Raw genomic sequence first — 16,692 nt, forward strand, 5'->3', positions numbered from 1 at the left:
GTATCTAAATTAGGGGCTGATTCTCCAAAAGTTTCCTCCTATACAGGCAAACTCCTTCAGAGAGCTATCCTGACTCTCAAATACTCTTCCATCCTGAACTTCCCTTTCAGAATCTTTCTCACTTCACTGAGAGCACAGGGGCCTCAGGAGACTACACAGCAAACTTCAGTAAGCTAGGCAGTACAACTACCTCCTTTAGCTTTATTACTACAAAGAAACTAGGAGGAGAAAATAAAACGGCATCCAATAATGCAAAACAACATAAACCAACCAAAATAAAATCAACCCTAAATGAAAATCAATGACATGCAGAGCCCAAAGCAGAAAGGTTTTTGGTTAGTGAAGTCCAATTACATTTATTCTCCCAAAAAACTCCCTAAGCTCACAGATGGATTTTACACCTATCCCTGAAAGCAGTCATGAATCCAAATGCTATATTTAAATGCTACCCGGACAGCTCATATGTTGCAAAGGTTCCACATCAAAGGAGAGGAGAAGTGAAACATTAAGTAGAGGGCTGGCAAGACCTTTACATACTCCCCACAATTTGTTCAGATACTTCATAGGTCTTCCCTTACAGTGCAAGAAAAATTATTACAAAAAGAAAGTCCCAACCTTTAAATCCTTTATTAACTCTAACTGGCTACGATTAATTACAAACAAAATAAAACCAAGTTTTGTAAAGAGTTCTCTCTTCTGCTGATTTTGTAACTTTTACACTAAAACTCTACTAGAGTTACAGAATGATCTACATGCTCCCCTGGACCAGCAGTAAATTACAGGCCTATCGCCTTTCAGCCAGAAAAGCTGGAATACAATGCTTTAATCCAAGGAGAATAAGGAAAGTGCAGATATTGAAAAAGCATGGATTGTGCTCTTGATTTTTTTAAATAGATAAGCAGCTTCATCCAGACTCAAAATAAATAAGGCAGGTAAGGTTTGGCAGAGGGAGGAATAATACTGTTCAATAGAAAACTTTATGGCTCTCAGAAGAACATTTACAGACTCTACCTTCCCCCAGTCAGTTACCCTCAAAGGTGCAAAATCTTCAGAACTCATGTAAGGAACGCAGCGGAAAGATATTTGGGAGTGTTTTGTGAAGAAGTCACTGAAGATGTCACCATTTAGTAAGTAAGGTGACCTCCCGAAGTTTTTCATGGCAAAATCTTTCACACCACAACTGCATCCTTGTTACAGTAAATTAAAATAAATAATGCCTTCCTTACCATGTGTTCTCCCTATTGATTTTAGATGCAGGATGGAGAAGATAAGAATTAATGGGCAGGCTGGAAGGCAGGCCTTCAATGAATTCAGAATGCACTTCATCAGTTGGTACCTTAAGCTACGAAGAACAGAGCGTACCTGAGAAATGCGGGGGAACTTCCTACAGGAGAAGTCTGTGAATCCCAAGTCATGGAAGCCTGCCGGAATCGAAGGGTTGTTCTGAATGAAAGGTTTTCCCATGGGATCTCTGGGAAGCTGCTTGTGGATAACTGCATTATGGCGCAGCAGGCCCCGATGAGTACGAAAGGTAATACAACAGATGTCACACCTGGAAGGGAAAGGAATAAAACAGAAATGACTTAGTGCCTGCTGCAGGCTTAAGCACCAGCATTCTTCTCACATTAGGCCAGCCTCCTTCCTCTCACCCCATGATACTAAGAAGCTGCTAAATGCAAGATGAAGCCACAGCGTGTCAAAAACCTATCACCGCAGTAAGGCCATTTCAATCACAGCCACTTTCTTCCAGCTTCTGGCTATCAAGTTCACTGGAAATTCAAATAGTATCCTGCATGAGAGCTGAGTGTCCCACGTGGGCAGACGGTGAAGTGGCAGCTGAGACCACAGCGTTCTGACAACCTTCCCGTTGTCCGACATAAAATATTTCAATAGCTTTACACCATTTCATTTTTACTAAAAAGTACTACTAAAGATATTTTAAAAAAATCAGTGACAAGGAGAGGCTTAATCAGCTTAATCTGCAGCAAGCAGCTGCAGATGTCTAAATGTCACCTTTAAAAATTACTGCTTAAAACATACTAATACATACCACTCAAATACTCATGTATGAATTTTCTCTGCACTGCCTTTCCCTAAACTTCCACTGTTTTTTCTCAAAGCTGTTACGAGAAATACACTGTTCTAAATGGAAAATTAGTGCTCCTTGAAGTGGAGTAGGGCCAGAGAAGGAAGACTTGAAACAGGTTCAACACTTCTGACACTCAAGGACCCCCTTCACAGCCTGTGTGACCTAAAAATAAAGCAGAAGTGATGTCTTTTCCTACACACACTTTATTGCTATGATTTCTTGGCTTTCTTAAGTTCTCAAATCCCAAATTCAGCTAAACAAAAGTTTCTTACATAAAGCAGACTTGTGTTAAACAACCAAAGGTACTGCAAATGCAGCTATGCTGCAGGCAGTAAGGACTACGCAGCAACATTTGGCCAACACGTCCACAAACAAGCCTATTGCCTTTTAAATATCTGAGATTTGAGCTCTGCAGCATGACAGGTCACGTCCACCCTGTATTCATCAAGTGACACACAGTTTCACTCAACATGGTTCCTTGTGGCTACAGCCCCAGCTTGCATCCAAAGCACAGGTTTTACAGAAGCAACCACCAGTGAGGCAGTCAGATTTTGCCTGTGGAATATTACATACACTAGGAGTTTTTCACAGGTCTCCCCCTGCCTTAGTTCTCCCCATACTGTCTTCACCCTCCACATCAAGGAAAAGGACATGTGCCTACTCATTAAAAAAACATCCTGCAATTAGAAACGACTTCTGACAAAATCCTGAAACCACCCCCTCCCTGTCCTGTCCCTAACAAACTCCCATTGTTGTTCTTTTTATCACTGCGTAAACTTCCACAGACCTTTTTTATTCCCTGAAAATGAAGAGATAACCAAGTCACCCACAAAGCAACTGGACTTATACTCTCTGAGTGGTGAAAGAAGCAAGTGTGAAGTATATGTAGCACGGCCTTTGTTATCACGGTACCCAGAAGGTTGGGACATAAATATTATGTGCTGGAGGTTTAATCTGTTTTATCTCCCCTGTCAATCCACTTGCATCCTACCTTTATAATTATTGCCAGCATAGTCCCTGCATTCGCTTAAATACCGAACCAATGCCATTTACAAAGCAAATGTTTACTTAAAGAGGTCTGCTAAATATGATGGCAATCTCTGGTGGGGGTGGGGAATGCCAACACGCGGAGCTCCGCCAGCATCAGGACCTACGGCTCTCCTCCAGCTCACTTGGCTCACTGTTCTGCGATGCAAAGCTTTCATCTTCAGCAAAAACAAAAGCACACAACCACCAAAACCGCCGGGGGAAGGAGGGCATTAAAGGGTTAGAGCAGGCACAGGAAGAACTTGTAGGCTACTGAAATAAATTGTTTTTTAGACGTGATGAAAATGCCTCGTGTGAAAGCAAGCAGTGCTTCTGGAACGCTCCTCCTGGTATGTCAGCACAGGGACAAGGAGGGCTCGCAAGCAATCATAGAATCATTTTGGTTGGAAGAGACCCTCCTCGAGTCCAACCATAACCTAACTCTAGCACTAAACCATGTCACTAAGAACCTCAGCTATACGACCGGGAACATCGCTGGCAGGCTGTGGAGCCAGCTCTTCTGCAGGGGGATATAGATCCTCACCTTGGGGTGGTCCTGAGGCAGTTCTGGGGTTCTCGATGTGCCTGGTCTCCCCCTTCCCAGCAACCCAATGGAGTGGCCGTATCCCCTCGTGCATGACAGGGCAGGCACAACTAACACTGATGGGACCACAGAGCTACTGGGAGAGCTGGTGCCCACCATGGCACCCCCAGGATTTGGGCTCAACTGAAGCCAGTGCTTCTGGCCAAGCAGCCAGCCCCCCACACAGCGAGAAGGTGCGCCTTGTCCATCTTGCACTCCCTCACCTCCACCAGCTGTGCGACACGCTGGTTTTTAAGCACTGGTTTATTTAGGGCTCCCATCAAAATCTGCACTTGAGATCAGGGACTGTGTGAAAGTCCTCCGCAGTACACCTGTATCAACTACTATGCCTCAGGACAGCAAAAATTTGCAATTTAAAAATGGTGTTTTCCATGCAAAGGGAACCGCCTCCCCTCCCCCCAAAATGAAAGTAATATATCTTGAAAAAGGAATATGTACTTTCTTTTATAATGCATGGAATTAAACACCCCTCTATATTTTTCTCTTTCCTCCTTAGTGTTTTATTTGCTCTGAGTGAAGAAGCAGCAAGCGAAAAGAGAAATAGGGAAAAGGATTAAGCTCTTTTTCCCATTAAGCCAGAAAGAAGCTCCTGGCTGAAAAAAAAAAAAAAGAAACCTCCAGATAAATCATGCCTGCCAACTCAAGATGCAGGCACTTCAGGGCATAAAAATACACGGTGTCCTGGCTCATCACCCTCCCCTGGTGCCACAGTTCACAGGCTCCCACGGGAGGAACCTGTGGATGCCCTCCTTTCCCCTGCGGTCTGCACACACCTGTAGGAGCAGCCGCAGCTTGGGGAGCTGGAATCAAACCAGACGGAGCAAAGCCCTCCCGGGCAGCCACGCGGAGCAGCCGAGGGCAGGCACCCCAGGGGAGCTGGGGGGCACCGCGCTGGCACCTCGTGCCAATGCCGCTCGCCAAGGACAAGGGAGGTCGGTGTGAAGCCGCTCTCGATGCGCGACACCGCGCCATTGGCTCGGGAGGTCTCTCAGGCTCTGCAGACCTCACTTGGGCTTACCAGGCTTCACTACAGAAGCAAGTTATTTAAAATACACGGCCCGTTTGCCCAAGTGTGTTCGTGACTTTTTTTTTTATGTGTGTTTGTTTTTTTGTTGAATTCTTTCCCCATATCCCAAGTAGGAAGGGAATCCGAGTTTCTCCCAAATGACACGAAATGAGATTTGAAGATAATTAGCCCTGCAGATGTCGATATGGACATGTAGCACCTCCAAGAAAAGCTTACAGGTACCGAGCTTCAAAACCTAACTAGTTAAGGCAAGCACCATGCTGCATTGACTAAGGCTTGTGTTAATTTAAAATAGAGTAAGTTGCCATGCCTAACAATGCCTTAACTGGAAGCATTAATTTTTTAAGGAAGCCTAACCATGAATTTCTCTGTTTTGTCATCAGTACTATTTTCTATCTTTAGATAGTGCCAATGCCTACAGTATTTTTAAATCTAAATCCAGCCTAAGATGGGCAAGAGAATGAAATCCTAGGTGATATGAACATTTCTCGTCTTGTTCAAATTGCTGTAAAAAAAAAAAAAAGTTATAAAAATGTGGAAACTCTGAAAAGTCCAGCATATCAAACAAAGCATCTGAAACATATGGTAATACTTTGCTCATGATGAACTTTAAAAAACAAAACAAAACACCAAGAAAACACCCCTCTCCTTACAGTTTCACAAGTCTGCCCACGTGCAGTGCCAAGTCAAACACGGATGGTATGGCTGCGGAGAACAGAGATGGGAACAGGTTCCGAGGCAGTTTGCGGAACAGGCAGAGCAATGGCTCAACACCTGAGCGGAGATAAAAGCACTCTACTTGCAAGGTAAGTTTCCAGATGTAGCAAATAAAAGTTGCTGTGTTGCCATGTGACTTCTAGTCTTGGCCACAGTTTTCCATTTTTCTATAAATATGATTACAGAGCAGAGAGAAGAAAGCTGTTCAGTTCCAAGCACAGAGATTCAGTTATAAGCAAAAAGGAAAAAACTGCTTTTAGCAGCTAAGACCACTTTAAAATGAGCTTCATTCTCAACTGCCTTTACTTTTCAGAGTCGTTCATACCTGCAAAATGCCAACATAATACTACTACTGACAGAAGTGTACAAAGCAAGCGGGTGAGAAAACAGAACTGCTAAAACACAAAAGCAGAACCGAAATACAACTGCAACAGCCGTGCAATGACCAGGCTGACCTTGGTGCTTAGGCCACATATCACACTAGAAAAGTCTGTTTAATTATGTTTAATTATTACTACACCAGTTCACTTTTTTTTTTTTTTGGCAATGCAGACAAGGTCTATATATAAAAACACAGCATTAAAAGGCTTTCTACTAAAATAAGTTTGCATTCCTGAAATCTGTAATGTTAATTAGGATATAAAACCTTTAAGGCTTTAAGAAATAGTCAATGCTTTGTGCAGCTTGCTCAAGAGGCAAGCTACACTTAGGACAAGTGGCACCTATGCGAAAAAGGTTTACATAAGCGATGCCTGTTCCCTTGCATTACGCTCTTCTCTGAGCCAATTCCAATTTGTCAGCCATGGAAATAGCTTTTTTTCTTTAAGAAAAGACAAGGCATTTAGAAAGGTAAACCAGAGCCAAATTTTAAGCAAAATGGATCAGTCTTGATTTTGATTAAGGGTAATGAAGTCAAACATTCGATCCTTCTAAATGTTATGTTTCAGTAGCCGAGATGCAAATGCCAAATACTTATATCCATCATTCTGTTTACCAAGAAATTAAATAAACATTATGCTCTGCATTACCAGACACTGACAATGGGAAAGGGAAAGTGACATTTAGCATTCTTCTACTTACACTTCTGAAACCACACAAGAGTAGACCAAAACTTGAAGTTTTCACCCATGCAGCTCACTACGTTGCCCATGTTGTGGACATGAACAATTAAAAGCAGTGTGAATTTCTAGGTCTTATCTAAAATTAAAAGCTTGGTATCATTTTGTTCCTTCCCTGTGAGTGCTCTTTAGCAACTGCCACAAACAGAAGGAAAACAAAACAAGAATGAAACACATCCTGAGACAGAAGCCATTAATACACAGTTACGTTATTAAGTCATCTAACTCCTCCCACTGAAATCCTTAATACATACTGTACATAAATTTCCACCCTTGTCGTTATTATTCTCCTTCCTGTCTCACATTATTCGCAGAATTAACGTGGCTCTCCTTGCGAGCAAAGAAAAGCCTACGCTGACCTAAAAGCAACACAACTGGGCACAGGAGAAGGATGGGTGATTCCCTGCCTCTAGACCAGAACGTGCGCTGCAGAGGAGGCTGACGAGGAGAGGGAGATGGAGAAAGGATGGTTTGAAACATGAGGGCTTTCACCACCTCTGAAAGAAAAGCTGGCAGGTTACAGACGTATTCCCCTTCAGGAAAGGATTTCTTTGCTTCTCTTGCACTGCTTTGGGGGCATGGTGAAGGGAGTGAGATGAGAGAGAGCAAACTGGTTTCTGCTCCTGTGCAACCCCACCCAGGTCCAGATACTCATCTCCTTTTGGATGAAATACCCTTCCTGGCCTCCACACCCAGGGCCCTGGGAAATAACATCCAACAGCTGCACTAATCTCTCCCACTTGCTGCAGATGAGTGATGGAAAAGCAGCAGCGCTGCTCCCGGAGATCACTGCGGGTCCTGCCGTTGTCCTGCAATGACCGTTCCTGCCTCCTTCCCCCACAGCATCACAGCGTGTCTGACCCCAAAGGACCTGCTGCTCTCCCACCTCCGCCTCACCCAACGCTCTGGGTCAGCGCCGAAACCCCAAGCGGCACTGGAAGCCAGCTCCCTGCCAGGCGTGATGGGCTGGAGAGGCTCCTCTCCCCCAGGGCTCAGGGGATGGAGGCAGCTCACCAGAAGTTCAGTGTACGCTGCTTCACCTCCTCAGCAAAGGCAGGACTTTTAACTTTTTCTCTCTCCCACCTCCCCACTGGCTGTCCGACTCCATTACCACCGTGTCCCATTGCTCCATTTAACCCTCTCTCCCTCAAAGAAGCTACCCTTGGGCATGGCAAAAGCTGAAACCACAGCGCCAGCTCTTCTATTAATAGAGGGATGCACAACGCTGTGCACATTCCTACAGCTGCGCTGTGGTCCAGGCAAGAAAAGTATCATGTATGAGCCAGGGCAGACCCGATATAAACCAGGGTGATGTCGTGCTTCAGAAACTTGTCGGCATGCTTGCAGAGCCAGTGTCTGTGCCAGCGTGTCGTGACTCCCTCACACAGGGTAACTCAAGTGAAGTTAAGCGCTATAAGGTTTAATAAAGAGGCATGAGCCATCCTGTGCCATCTTTTTAACATTCTTTGCGTGTGAGCAAAGAAAAATGAGGAAAAAATAATTAATTTCTTCCCAACACTGCAATGAATTGTACGTACCAGCAACACTTCACAGTGTCAGACTTTAATACCTCCACCCCAGTGGAACAGCAGCTTTATCATTTACTTCAACAGAATTAACATGCAACTAAGAACAAATAATGAGAAAAGAGGAGATGGCCTGCAGACACCTGCACAAACAAAGTACTTCATTTTCTCATAATGGTCTTTTTACTTAAAAAAGTTCAAAGTTTTAAAAACCAGAAGTGTCAAGAAATTGGCTGGACAGAATCATGGAGCAAGTGCTGAAGATCAACATAAATAACTATGAAGGGTTTAATAACTAGGGCAAGCATACTTGAGGGAAAAAAAAATAAAAAGCATGACCAGTACAGTACTCTAAGGCTACCAAAACTGGAAGCTCCACAGCATCCAGAATTGAAGTAATTATTTGTGCACACAAACTAAAGCAGAGCTTCTGGTATTCTTTCAAGTGGGAAAAGGAATGGTCTTCATGCTTTCTAACACATCTTTCAAATATGGAAGACAAGTACTTGTGTGGTTTTAAAATTAATGGTAAGATTTTAAAAAAACAAAATGAAACAAACTATGTGTCTACCATGTTAAAAAAGCAACACCACTTTTCACAAGTAACGTACGAAGCAGCACACCTACAGGCACTTGCCAATCCTATAACTATCCCCTGGCGACCACAGCCCTCCCAAAGAGGTGCAGCCAAACCTGAAATGAGCACCCCTGCCCTTATCTCCATTCGCAGGTAAGCTATGCTCAGCAGGCAGACCTGACTGTTAACACAGTAACCAGCAGTCAGCACTTTGAGAAAGCCCGTGTATAAACAAACCCTGGTCATCAGGATTGGGCAGGCATGCTAATAACCTATTTCGGCTCAGCCCTCTTTCCCTCCTGCATTCCCTTTTACGAGAAGCTTTCCTCTACAGCCAGCTTTGCATTCTACCCACTTTCTATTCTTGCAGCCAAGCTAAGATGTTCAACACCATGTGACACACCACACACTTCCACATGAGAGCACTACTCCCTGTGTCCATTCCCTACCTGGTATTTTTACCTGGCTGCTCTGGATTCCCAGTCTCCTCGCACAATGTGCTCTCTGATGTGATCTGACCACTTCCAGGCAAGCGCTGGACTTGGGCTGCTCTTCAAATGTTTCCCATCTCTCTCTTCTCAACAGAAACTTCATAAAGCACTTAAAATACCGTTCTGGTCTGCTTTGCAAGCCAGCATACAGACAGATGCTCAACCCACCGTTCTCACTTCTCCATTTGCTCAGTAAAAGGATGCATTCACCAGCTTGCTTGCACACCCTCTCCTCTGCCTCATCAACATTAAAGAGTTGCATTGTACCACAGCACATTTTTGGTCCTAGCATTTACCAGAGCTGGATTTCATCATCACCAGCTGGCTCATGGAACTGCTGCTGCACTGAAAATGCTGCCAATGGAGATCAAGATTAGGTTCCTAGCTCCTATCAGCAAGACACCAAGCAAGCAGCTTGCAGAGCAGAGCAGTGCAGAGCAGGAGAGTTCAGCTGAAACAGCAATGCCACATAACTGACCCTGTGTGCTTCCATCCTTGGCTATAACAAGTCTTGTAGCATTGACTCTGTTAGTAACTGTAGCAGCAGTTCCTACCTGAACTATCCTTGCGGGTACAATCTCAAACAATGACTAAGAAGGGGCCAAAGCACAGTGCCAAAAACAAAGGTCACGGAGGTCCACAAACACGTCTATGCTGGAGTGCTCCCCATCTCTCTCTCTGTTTTGAAGTACTAGCAAGGAACAAGGCTTATCTATGTGCACACCAACAGTTGTGACAGAGATGAAAAAGTAGTATAAAATTTCACAATGCCCCATGAAGATTACTTGTTATTCATGCCTCAGGTTGCTTCCAGTAACAGTAGTGTCAACTACTAGGAAAAAAACTTCCTCTTCCCAACACAAACTCATAGTTTTGTCTCAAAAGTAATATATATTGCAAACAACATTTAGTTTTCAAACACTTTTACTCTTGTAAGTTTGCAATGTCATTAACACCCTCTTCCCACAAAAAGCTGACCATGTGTAGAAAGCAATGTTCTTCAGAAAAATGAAGTCAGCAGGATTATTCCCTGCTATATAAGGAGAGAAAAGATAGAAAGTTAATTCCTAAAGTTGCTTAAGTAGGCACTGGCAAAAACAGGAATGAAACTTAAGGGGCTTTTTCTGGTGTGGGTTTTGTTTTTTTTCTTCTTTTACATCCTCCACAATGTACTTTTACTCAGTCACATTGCTGCTCTGTACACAACTTAGTCTTGCACTAGTTTTTTCTACTGGTGCTGATTATTGAAATAATCTCCATACACTTCAAATTTACATTAATTTGTTTTCTTGGCTATTTTATCTCCCCAAAGCCGATGTGCAGAACTGCCCTGAAGAACAGTAACTGCACAATAAACACGTAATATTTTAGGTAGCTGGAATCATTTTGACTCAAAACCCCCTTCCTCTTGTCTTGACTTGAACAGGGCTGCTCATGTGCATTGGCTAAAATGATTTAAATGAGGATGCAGGTCCCAGTGCCTCACAGCATCCCACCACCTGACACCACACACTGAAGAATGGGTATGTGCTGGCAAAGGGGGAAACCTGGTGACCAGCCCAACTGCACATGACATCTTGTGACACAATTTACCCACAGAGAACATTCCCAGGGCATCTAAGTTGTCCACTCCCGAGTGAAACCAGGTAACACCAAGACACAAGGATAGCAGTTTCCACCTGTGACTGTTTTCAGAAACAAGAGCTCACAGTGGTTAACCTGGCAAAACTGGAGGCAGATGACAACAGATACCAATGGTCAGGGTGTCCTGATACTTCCCATTCCAGGACCTGAGCTCTGTGTTGTTATGCCTGCTCCCAATCTAACTGTTCAAAACAACCGCTTTCCATGGTGACGTTCACCCTCTAGCCAATTTGACTTCACAAGTTCCAGCAAAGCCTGGGCAGACTGTTTTGAAGAACAAGGTAGACTGTGAATGTGGTGTGTTTTTTTTAAGCTCTACAGAAGCACGTTACCCTGAGGCAAAAGAACTGCTTTTGCTGTCCTTGTGAAAATATGCCTGGGATTTGGCAACTTACAAAGCTTAATATATTATATCACTGTTCGGACATGCTCTGTAAAAGGTCAAAAAACTTCATCTACTCTGAATCCATTCATGGCAATAGGCATCTCCTGGTTCTGGTCACTAGGTCAGCTCAGTGGCTGAGGCAGACAGTTGCCTTTCAGACTCTGTAATGTCTATTTATTTCTTGTCTCCTATAAAGAGCTGGCAAAAGCAAACCCTGTAACTGAAGGCAATGCCACACTGAACCACATGTGATCAGAAAGTCCCCATAACATTCCTCAAGATCCAGGCTTTTACTGTGTTCAAACTGCGCAACAACCCTTGCTGATAACTGATGTTAAAACACCTAAGAAGGTGGAAACACGTAAGAAGGGAGGTAACTGCCAACGCTACCACTGCCTCCCTCCTCCTCTCCTCAGGAAGATGCATGGGCACGAGAGGCAGCATAAATGTCTCCTTGCTGCTGTGAGGAAGGAAAAATTGAAAAACTTTTAGCTGTTAATACAGAGCAGACAGTACCGTAAGAAGCTTCCTGGAGGAGAAGGAGAGGAAATACAAAGAGTATGCTCTGGTTAAACTGAAACCCAACAGACAATTTTATAGTGCATGTACTTTTTAAAAAGCCACACGTTTTACTTTAAGCCTGTTCCATCGTACTTGCCAAAGAAAAGACGAGAAACCTCACATAGCGCCTCGAGAGGTTTCTCCCCAGGAAATCCTCACGTCTTCTTCGCTTGTGCTGCTGATGCTGGTCAGAGCTGTCTGTCAGGCGACCTCTACAATCACATTACCATGTTTGACAGCAACTCTGTCACAAAAGTTTCCAGAGAAGTTACCCGGCTCTGCAAGGTTTCTCATTTTCCCTATTGGCTGCACAGCATTTCAGTGCTCTGCTAATTATATCAACACTCAGATACAAACTCACCAAAATAGATGGTGTCCTGAGGCCCCAGCTGCAGGGAAACAAACTTCTTCTTTAAATGATCCAGGTAAAGAGGCGAGGGGGGTCAGAAAGTACCCCTGGGACACCTCCCACTGCTAATGGGGATTGCAGACAGCCTTGCTGAGACCAGCTCATGTCACTAATTAGGATGCAGGTCCCAGGGCTTCAAAAGGACAGAGACTGACCAGGGGGGGTAATGCCATGAAGGAGATGCAGTGCCACAGCCCATTGTCAGCGGGACAAAGGGCCCTATTATTGCTCCCAAGAGCAGGGCAGTTCTTACCGTAATTAGGAGACAAAGATGAACGATTTAGGATTTTACATAATCAACAGATACTCTCCCAAACTGGAGCCCCTCTCACACAATCAGTGGATTAAGTATTGTTTATTCTGCTGCAAGTACACAATGAGGTGCTCCCCACTCGGGGCTTTACATGAAAAAGCGGTACTGGGGAAGACAATGCGGGGTGTCTTTTCATCTGACTTTGAACAGCTAACTCTGTGATTTAAAGTTGTTCATTTGACAGTATCTGGAAGGGTAATGGCCCACCCTGTAAATTAGCTGCTCACATACTGATCCAGGGACTGCCAGACAGTGTTACCTTTTCTGCTGCTTAGCAGAGGGGGGCCTGGACAGACAGACGCTCAGGGGGCGAGAGGCTGTATTTACACAAGAGCACTACAATGGCAGGATTAAAGAACCACAAGGAAGCCAGGCAGAAGCTCCTGCATACCCCAGCACTTTGTTGCCGCCAGGGATGCACCCCTGAAGGGAGAAGGAGGCTGGTACCACTGCCGAGGCAACACACACACGCTCCTGCAGCACTGCAGAGCCAATGTCCACAATCACTTTGACACTCACTAGTGGGGGAGAAGAAAAAAGACGGATGTTTGCCCCCTGGTTTACAAAGGAAGGCACGGTTAGGCAGATTGAGCATCACTTATTTTTGGTTATGACAAAACAGTCTGTGCTGGGCTACCTAAAGCAGTAGCTGCAAACCAACTGCCAGACCCAGAGCATCTGGCACTGGGATGCACAACATCTGATACCTGCCTCACAGAAGTCCTGATCAAGTATCTCTACTTGTACAATACTGGCAATAAAAACAGACCGAGTGTTCTGCTTCCTGCTCTTTGCTCAAAACACAGCTGCTAGGCTTGTTTGTTTGAACTTTAAGGGGAGTTCTTCCTCCTTGTCTTCTGTAACAGGGAAGCACCAGGATTTGAGGAATGCCTTCTAACATTTTGCAGTTTGCTCTCCCACCATTATCGTACCAATACACACATGCCTCTTGCTGACACTCTAGCAAAATATTCTTTTCTTCATGTCTTTCACTCAGAAAAGCACCCCTATGCCTCACCAAGAGGAATAATTTCAGTCACATGGACCCAGGACTGAGAACGGCGCGCTACTTTCAGCATATCTCGCTGAATCTTAGAAACAGTCTTGCAGAACCCTGGGAACCAGGGGATTACAGCTCCTGCCTGCCAAGGTTTCAAACGCATCTCCTTTGGGATGAAAAAGTCACCTTAACAGCAGCCCAGACTGCTCTGCTTACCAGAGGATTTTCTGCTGGGTTAGGCCAAACAGACAGTGCTATTTGACTTATCTAGACTAGGACAAAAGATGTGTTTTAAACCAGATAGGCAGGGCAAATTGCATTTGAACATGTTAGCTGACCAAGGAGAACCACAGCTTCCTTGTCCTGCCCCACTGATATGTCTTAAATTGCTAAAGCAAATATTTGACAAAAACCCTTACCATCATCTGGACAAGCCCATGAAGACAGGCATCCCTGCACCAGCCTTAATTCACTCTTGCAGAGATGGACAATCATGCCTTTGATTTAGGGACAAATTTTAGTCTTTGTTGCTCAACGCAATCAAGGGTAGCAAAATCTGCTTCAGGGGAGTATTATTATCCAAAAGCAAGACTCCTAATCTTAGAGAAATAGTTGCATGAAGAGGAACTACATATTTGCACAGCTATGCCTGTCTGCCTTGCAACACTGCCAACATATTCTGTTATCTTTTATCCATCACTCAAAGCAAAGGAATCCACCTCTCCACTCAGGTCTGTGGCACAAAACTTTGCAAAGAGGTCATATTGTCACAGAAGCTTCAAAATGAGGCTAATGCCAGGATAAGCCTCATATAACAGCCGCCTTCTCTAAACCATAAAGCGTATGGCAAAATTACATCACACTTACTTACTTTTGTGGTGGCTGCAGAGCTCTTACCAGAGAACAACTGTTTCAGTTTTACTCGATAATGAAAATTTACCTTGTTTACTTCAGAAACAGCCAACTCCATTTAATTAACTGCTATTTGCTGGACCAAGTTTTAGAAAGAGCTTTCCAACTCCTTTCCCCAATAATTACAGCACTTAAAACGCCTTTTAAATGGTTTTTCACATACTTACCAAGGTTTTAAAATCTAAAAGAAGGAAAAATTTAATAGAATTACTCCCATTTAATAGAGTGGGATGGCTATGCTCCATGCCATTCTATTAAGAAACTGGTATTCAGGAGAGAGTGTTGACACATCAAGATTCTGAATTCTGCACCCTTTCAAAAAGAGCATCAGAGTCCAATACCCCAAAATAAGCTTAAAACACTGACAAGCTGCTGCAAATGGGACAATCTCCTTTTCTAAAACAGCAACTTTTCTACATGTTTAAACTAGACTTGGAATATCTCTTTTATATCTTCATGTATCTGGATCTATATTTTGCTATGGTAAAAAAAAACAGGAAATAGAAAAGTATCAGGAGTCCCAGGGGCAATTATTTGAATCAAAACACAACATCTAAGCATCTTCTCAAACAATTAATAGCTAATTTTTCCTTGTTAAGAGAAGCTGATTTAAGCCAAAATCCAAATCATTCCCTAACCTCAACAGGCAGAAAAGCATAACACATTTTATTGAAAGTCTGGAACCAGAAACTCATCTATCATGACTCCCTCCCAAGACAGACAACAAAACCTTCACAGCCAGCTGCCTCCCTTCTCCCCAAGCAGAATACTCTCCTAGCTTGGTACCTGAATACTTTTATAAAGTTTTGCTTCATGTTTTAAGCGTCTTTAATTTAACTTGTTAAAATTTTGCATTGTTGGCATTTTACAGTTTGATGTAACAATAGTGATGGGCTTTGGAGGGGAGGACAGGGTGCCGTGATTTCTTCTAAAACATTCTGATCTATTAACTGGCAAGATTTCCTGTATTTGCAAAAAATAATAAAATTAAGTCCTACAGCACCCTGGTGACATAAGATCAGGAAGAAACATTTAAAAATCTGTTCAAAATCACAAAGGAGAGAAGTTAACAGTGCAGAGGACTGAATGTCTCCTGTTCCTCCCCAGGAGGCTCCTGCTGGCCATCTGATGACTAGAGACACTCTCAGGACTACTTCTTACCTCAGTGAATTATCTGGATGTGTCTCCATGTGGGACTCCAGCCCATACTTGCAAAAAAAATCTTTGAAACACACTGGACAATGATAAACTTCATCGTCAGCCTTCTTATCCCCTTCACCGGAGTGACCATCCTCGACAACCTTCAGAGAGAGAGGAAAAAAACCTCACTAGACCAAATTGTAAGCAACAAACCACACATGTAATCAAATTGAAGTCCTTCTCTTAAAAACGAAGCAGTGGGCTTCATCCATAACTTTGCTGCAGGTGACCAGAAGTGACTCATTTTGGCAACAGAGGGTGAACGACAGAGCCTCTGCGCATGTGTGAGAACATGCAAGATGAAAAAGGAGGCTCAGCAGGAGACAAAGTGTGTGGCTCAGTCAAGGATAAGTCCGTTCTAATGAGAAACTACGACTGAACAACTTATAAACCCGTATGTTTATATACTACTGAACTAGCATTCCTCCCCCTTCAGAAAACCAGGCGAGCTGTCGGCCTCAATTATTTATGCCACTGAGATACTGCCAGCTCCTAACTCAAGTGGTCCAGGGAAAAGCAATGAACTTCTGCATGTTTTCTATAGCCCTCTTCTGATTACAGGGAGAAAAGCATGCACAGAAACAATGGATACTGAGCTAAATGGAACTGCTACTAGCTTGCCATTTATAGATAGTAAGTGGAAAGGGTTAAGTTTGGCAGCCACCACAGGTTTTATAAAAATGACAGAAATGCACTAGAATATTTCATAAACAAAAGCCTAATGGAAATGTCTAGCATTCAAATAGATATTTCCTCATTGCTCTGGCAACTCCAATAATACAAGATTATGCTACTGTGAAAGGGAAATTTACTACAGATTTTTTTTCCTCCAGATCAAGATAAAATCAGATTTAAAGTGTTGCTGCTTTTGGAAACACTGGTTTCTAAAAAGTTCAAATCACTATCCTGTAAGACTATTATGAAGTAAATGGGAGAAAAAAAAAAACAACAAGTAGGGGAAAAGCTGCAGTAGCAAAATAATAATTCATCCTTGTCATCCAACATCAAATATCTAATATAAATCATATGTAAACCCCCAAAAATTAAACAATGAAGCATTAAAGAAAAATTATTTCAATCTCTGAAATCAGAA

General features: G+C 43.4%; 1 protein-coding gene across 9 annotated transcripts in view; it reads right to left on the bottom strand.

Annotated features, from left to right (window-relative positions):
- The window catches only part of RREB1 (ras responsive element binding protein 1), a 126,336-nt gene that overhangs the window by 24,389 nt on the left and 85,255 nt on the right, over nucleotides 1-16,692 (bottom strand). For all 9 annotated transcript variants that reach the window (XM_065052459.1, XM_065052463.1, XM_065052458.1 and 6 more), the window contains 2 exons: nucleotides 15,561-15,700; nucleotides 1,363-1,552 (listed from right to left, as the gene is read on the bottom strand). In XM_065052459.1, coding sequence (XP_064908531.1) covers nucleotides 1,363-1,552; nucleotides 15,561-15,700 — 330 coding nt within the window. The remainder of the gene's footprint in view (nucleotides 1-1,362; nucleotides 1,553-15,560; nucleotides 15,701-16,692) is intronic.

Source organism: Columba livia, chromosome 2, assembly GCF_036013475.1.
Source record: "Columba livia isolate bColLiv1 breed racing homer chromosome 2, bColLiv1.pat.W.v2, whole genome shotgun sequence".
In the NCBI taxonomy this organism is placed as follows: Eukaryota; Metazoa; Chordata; class Aves; order Columbiformes; family Columbidae; genus Columba; species Columba livia.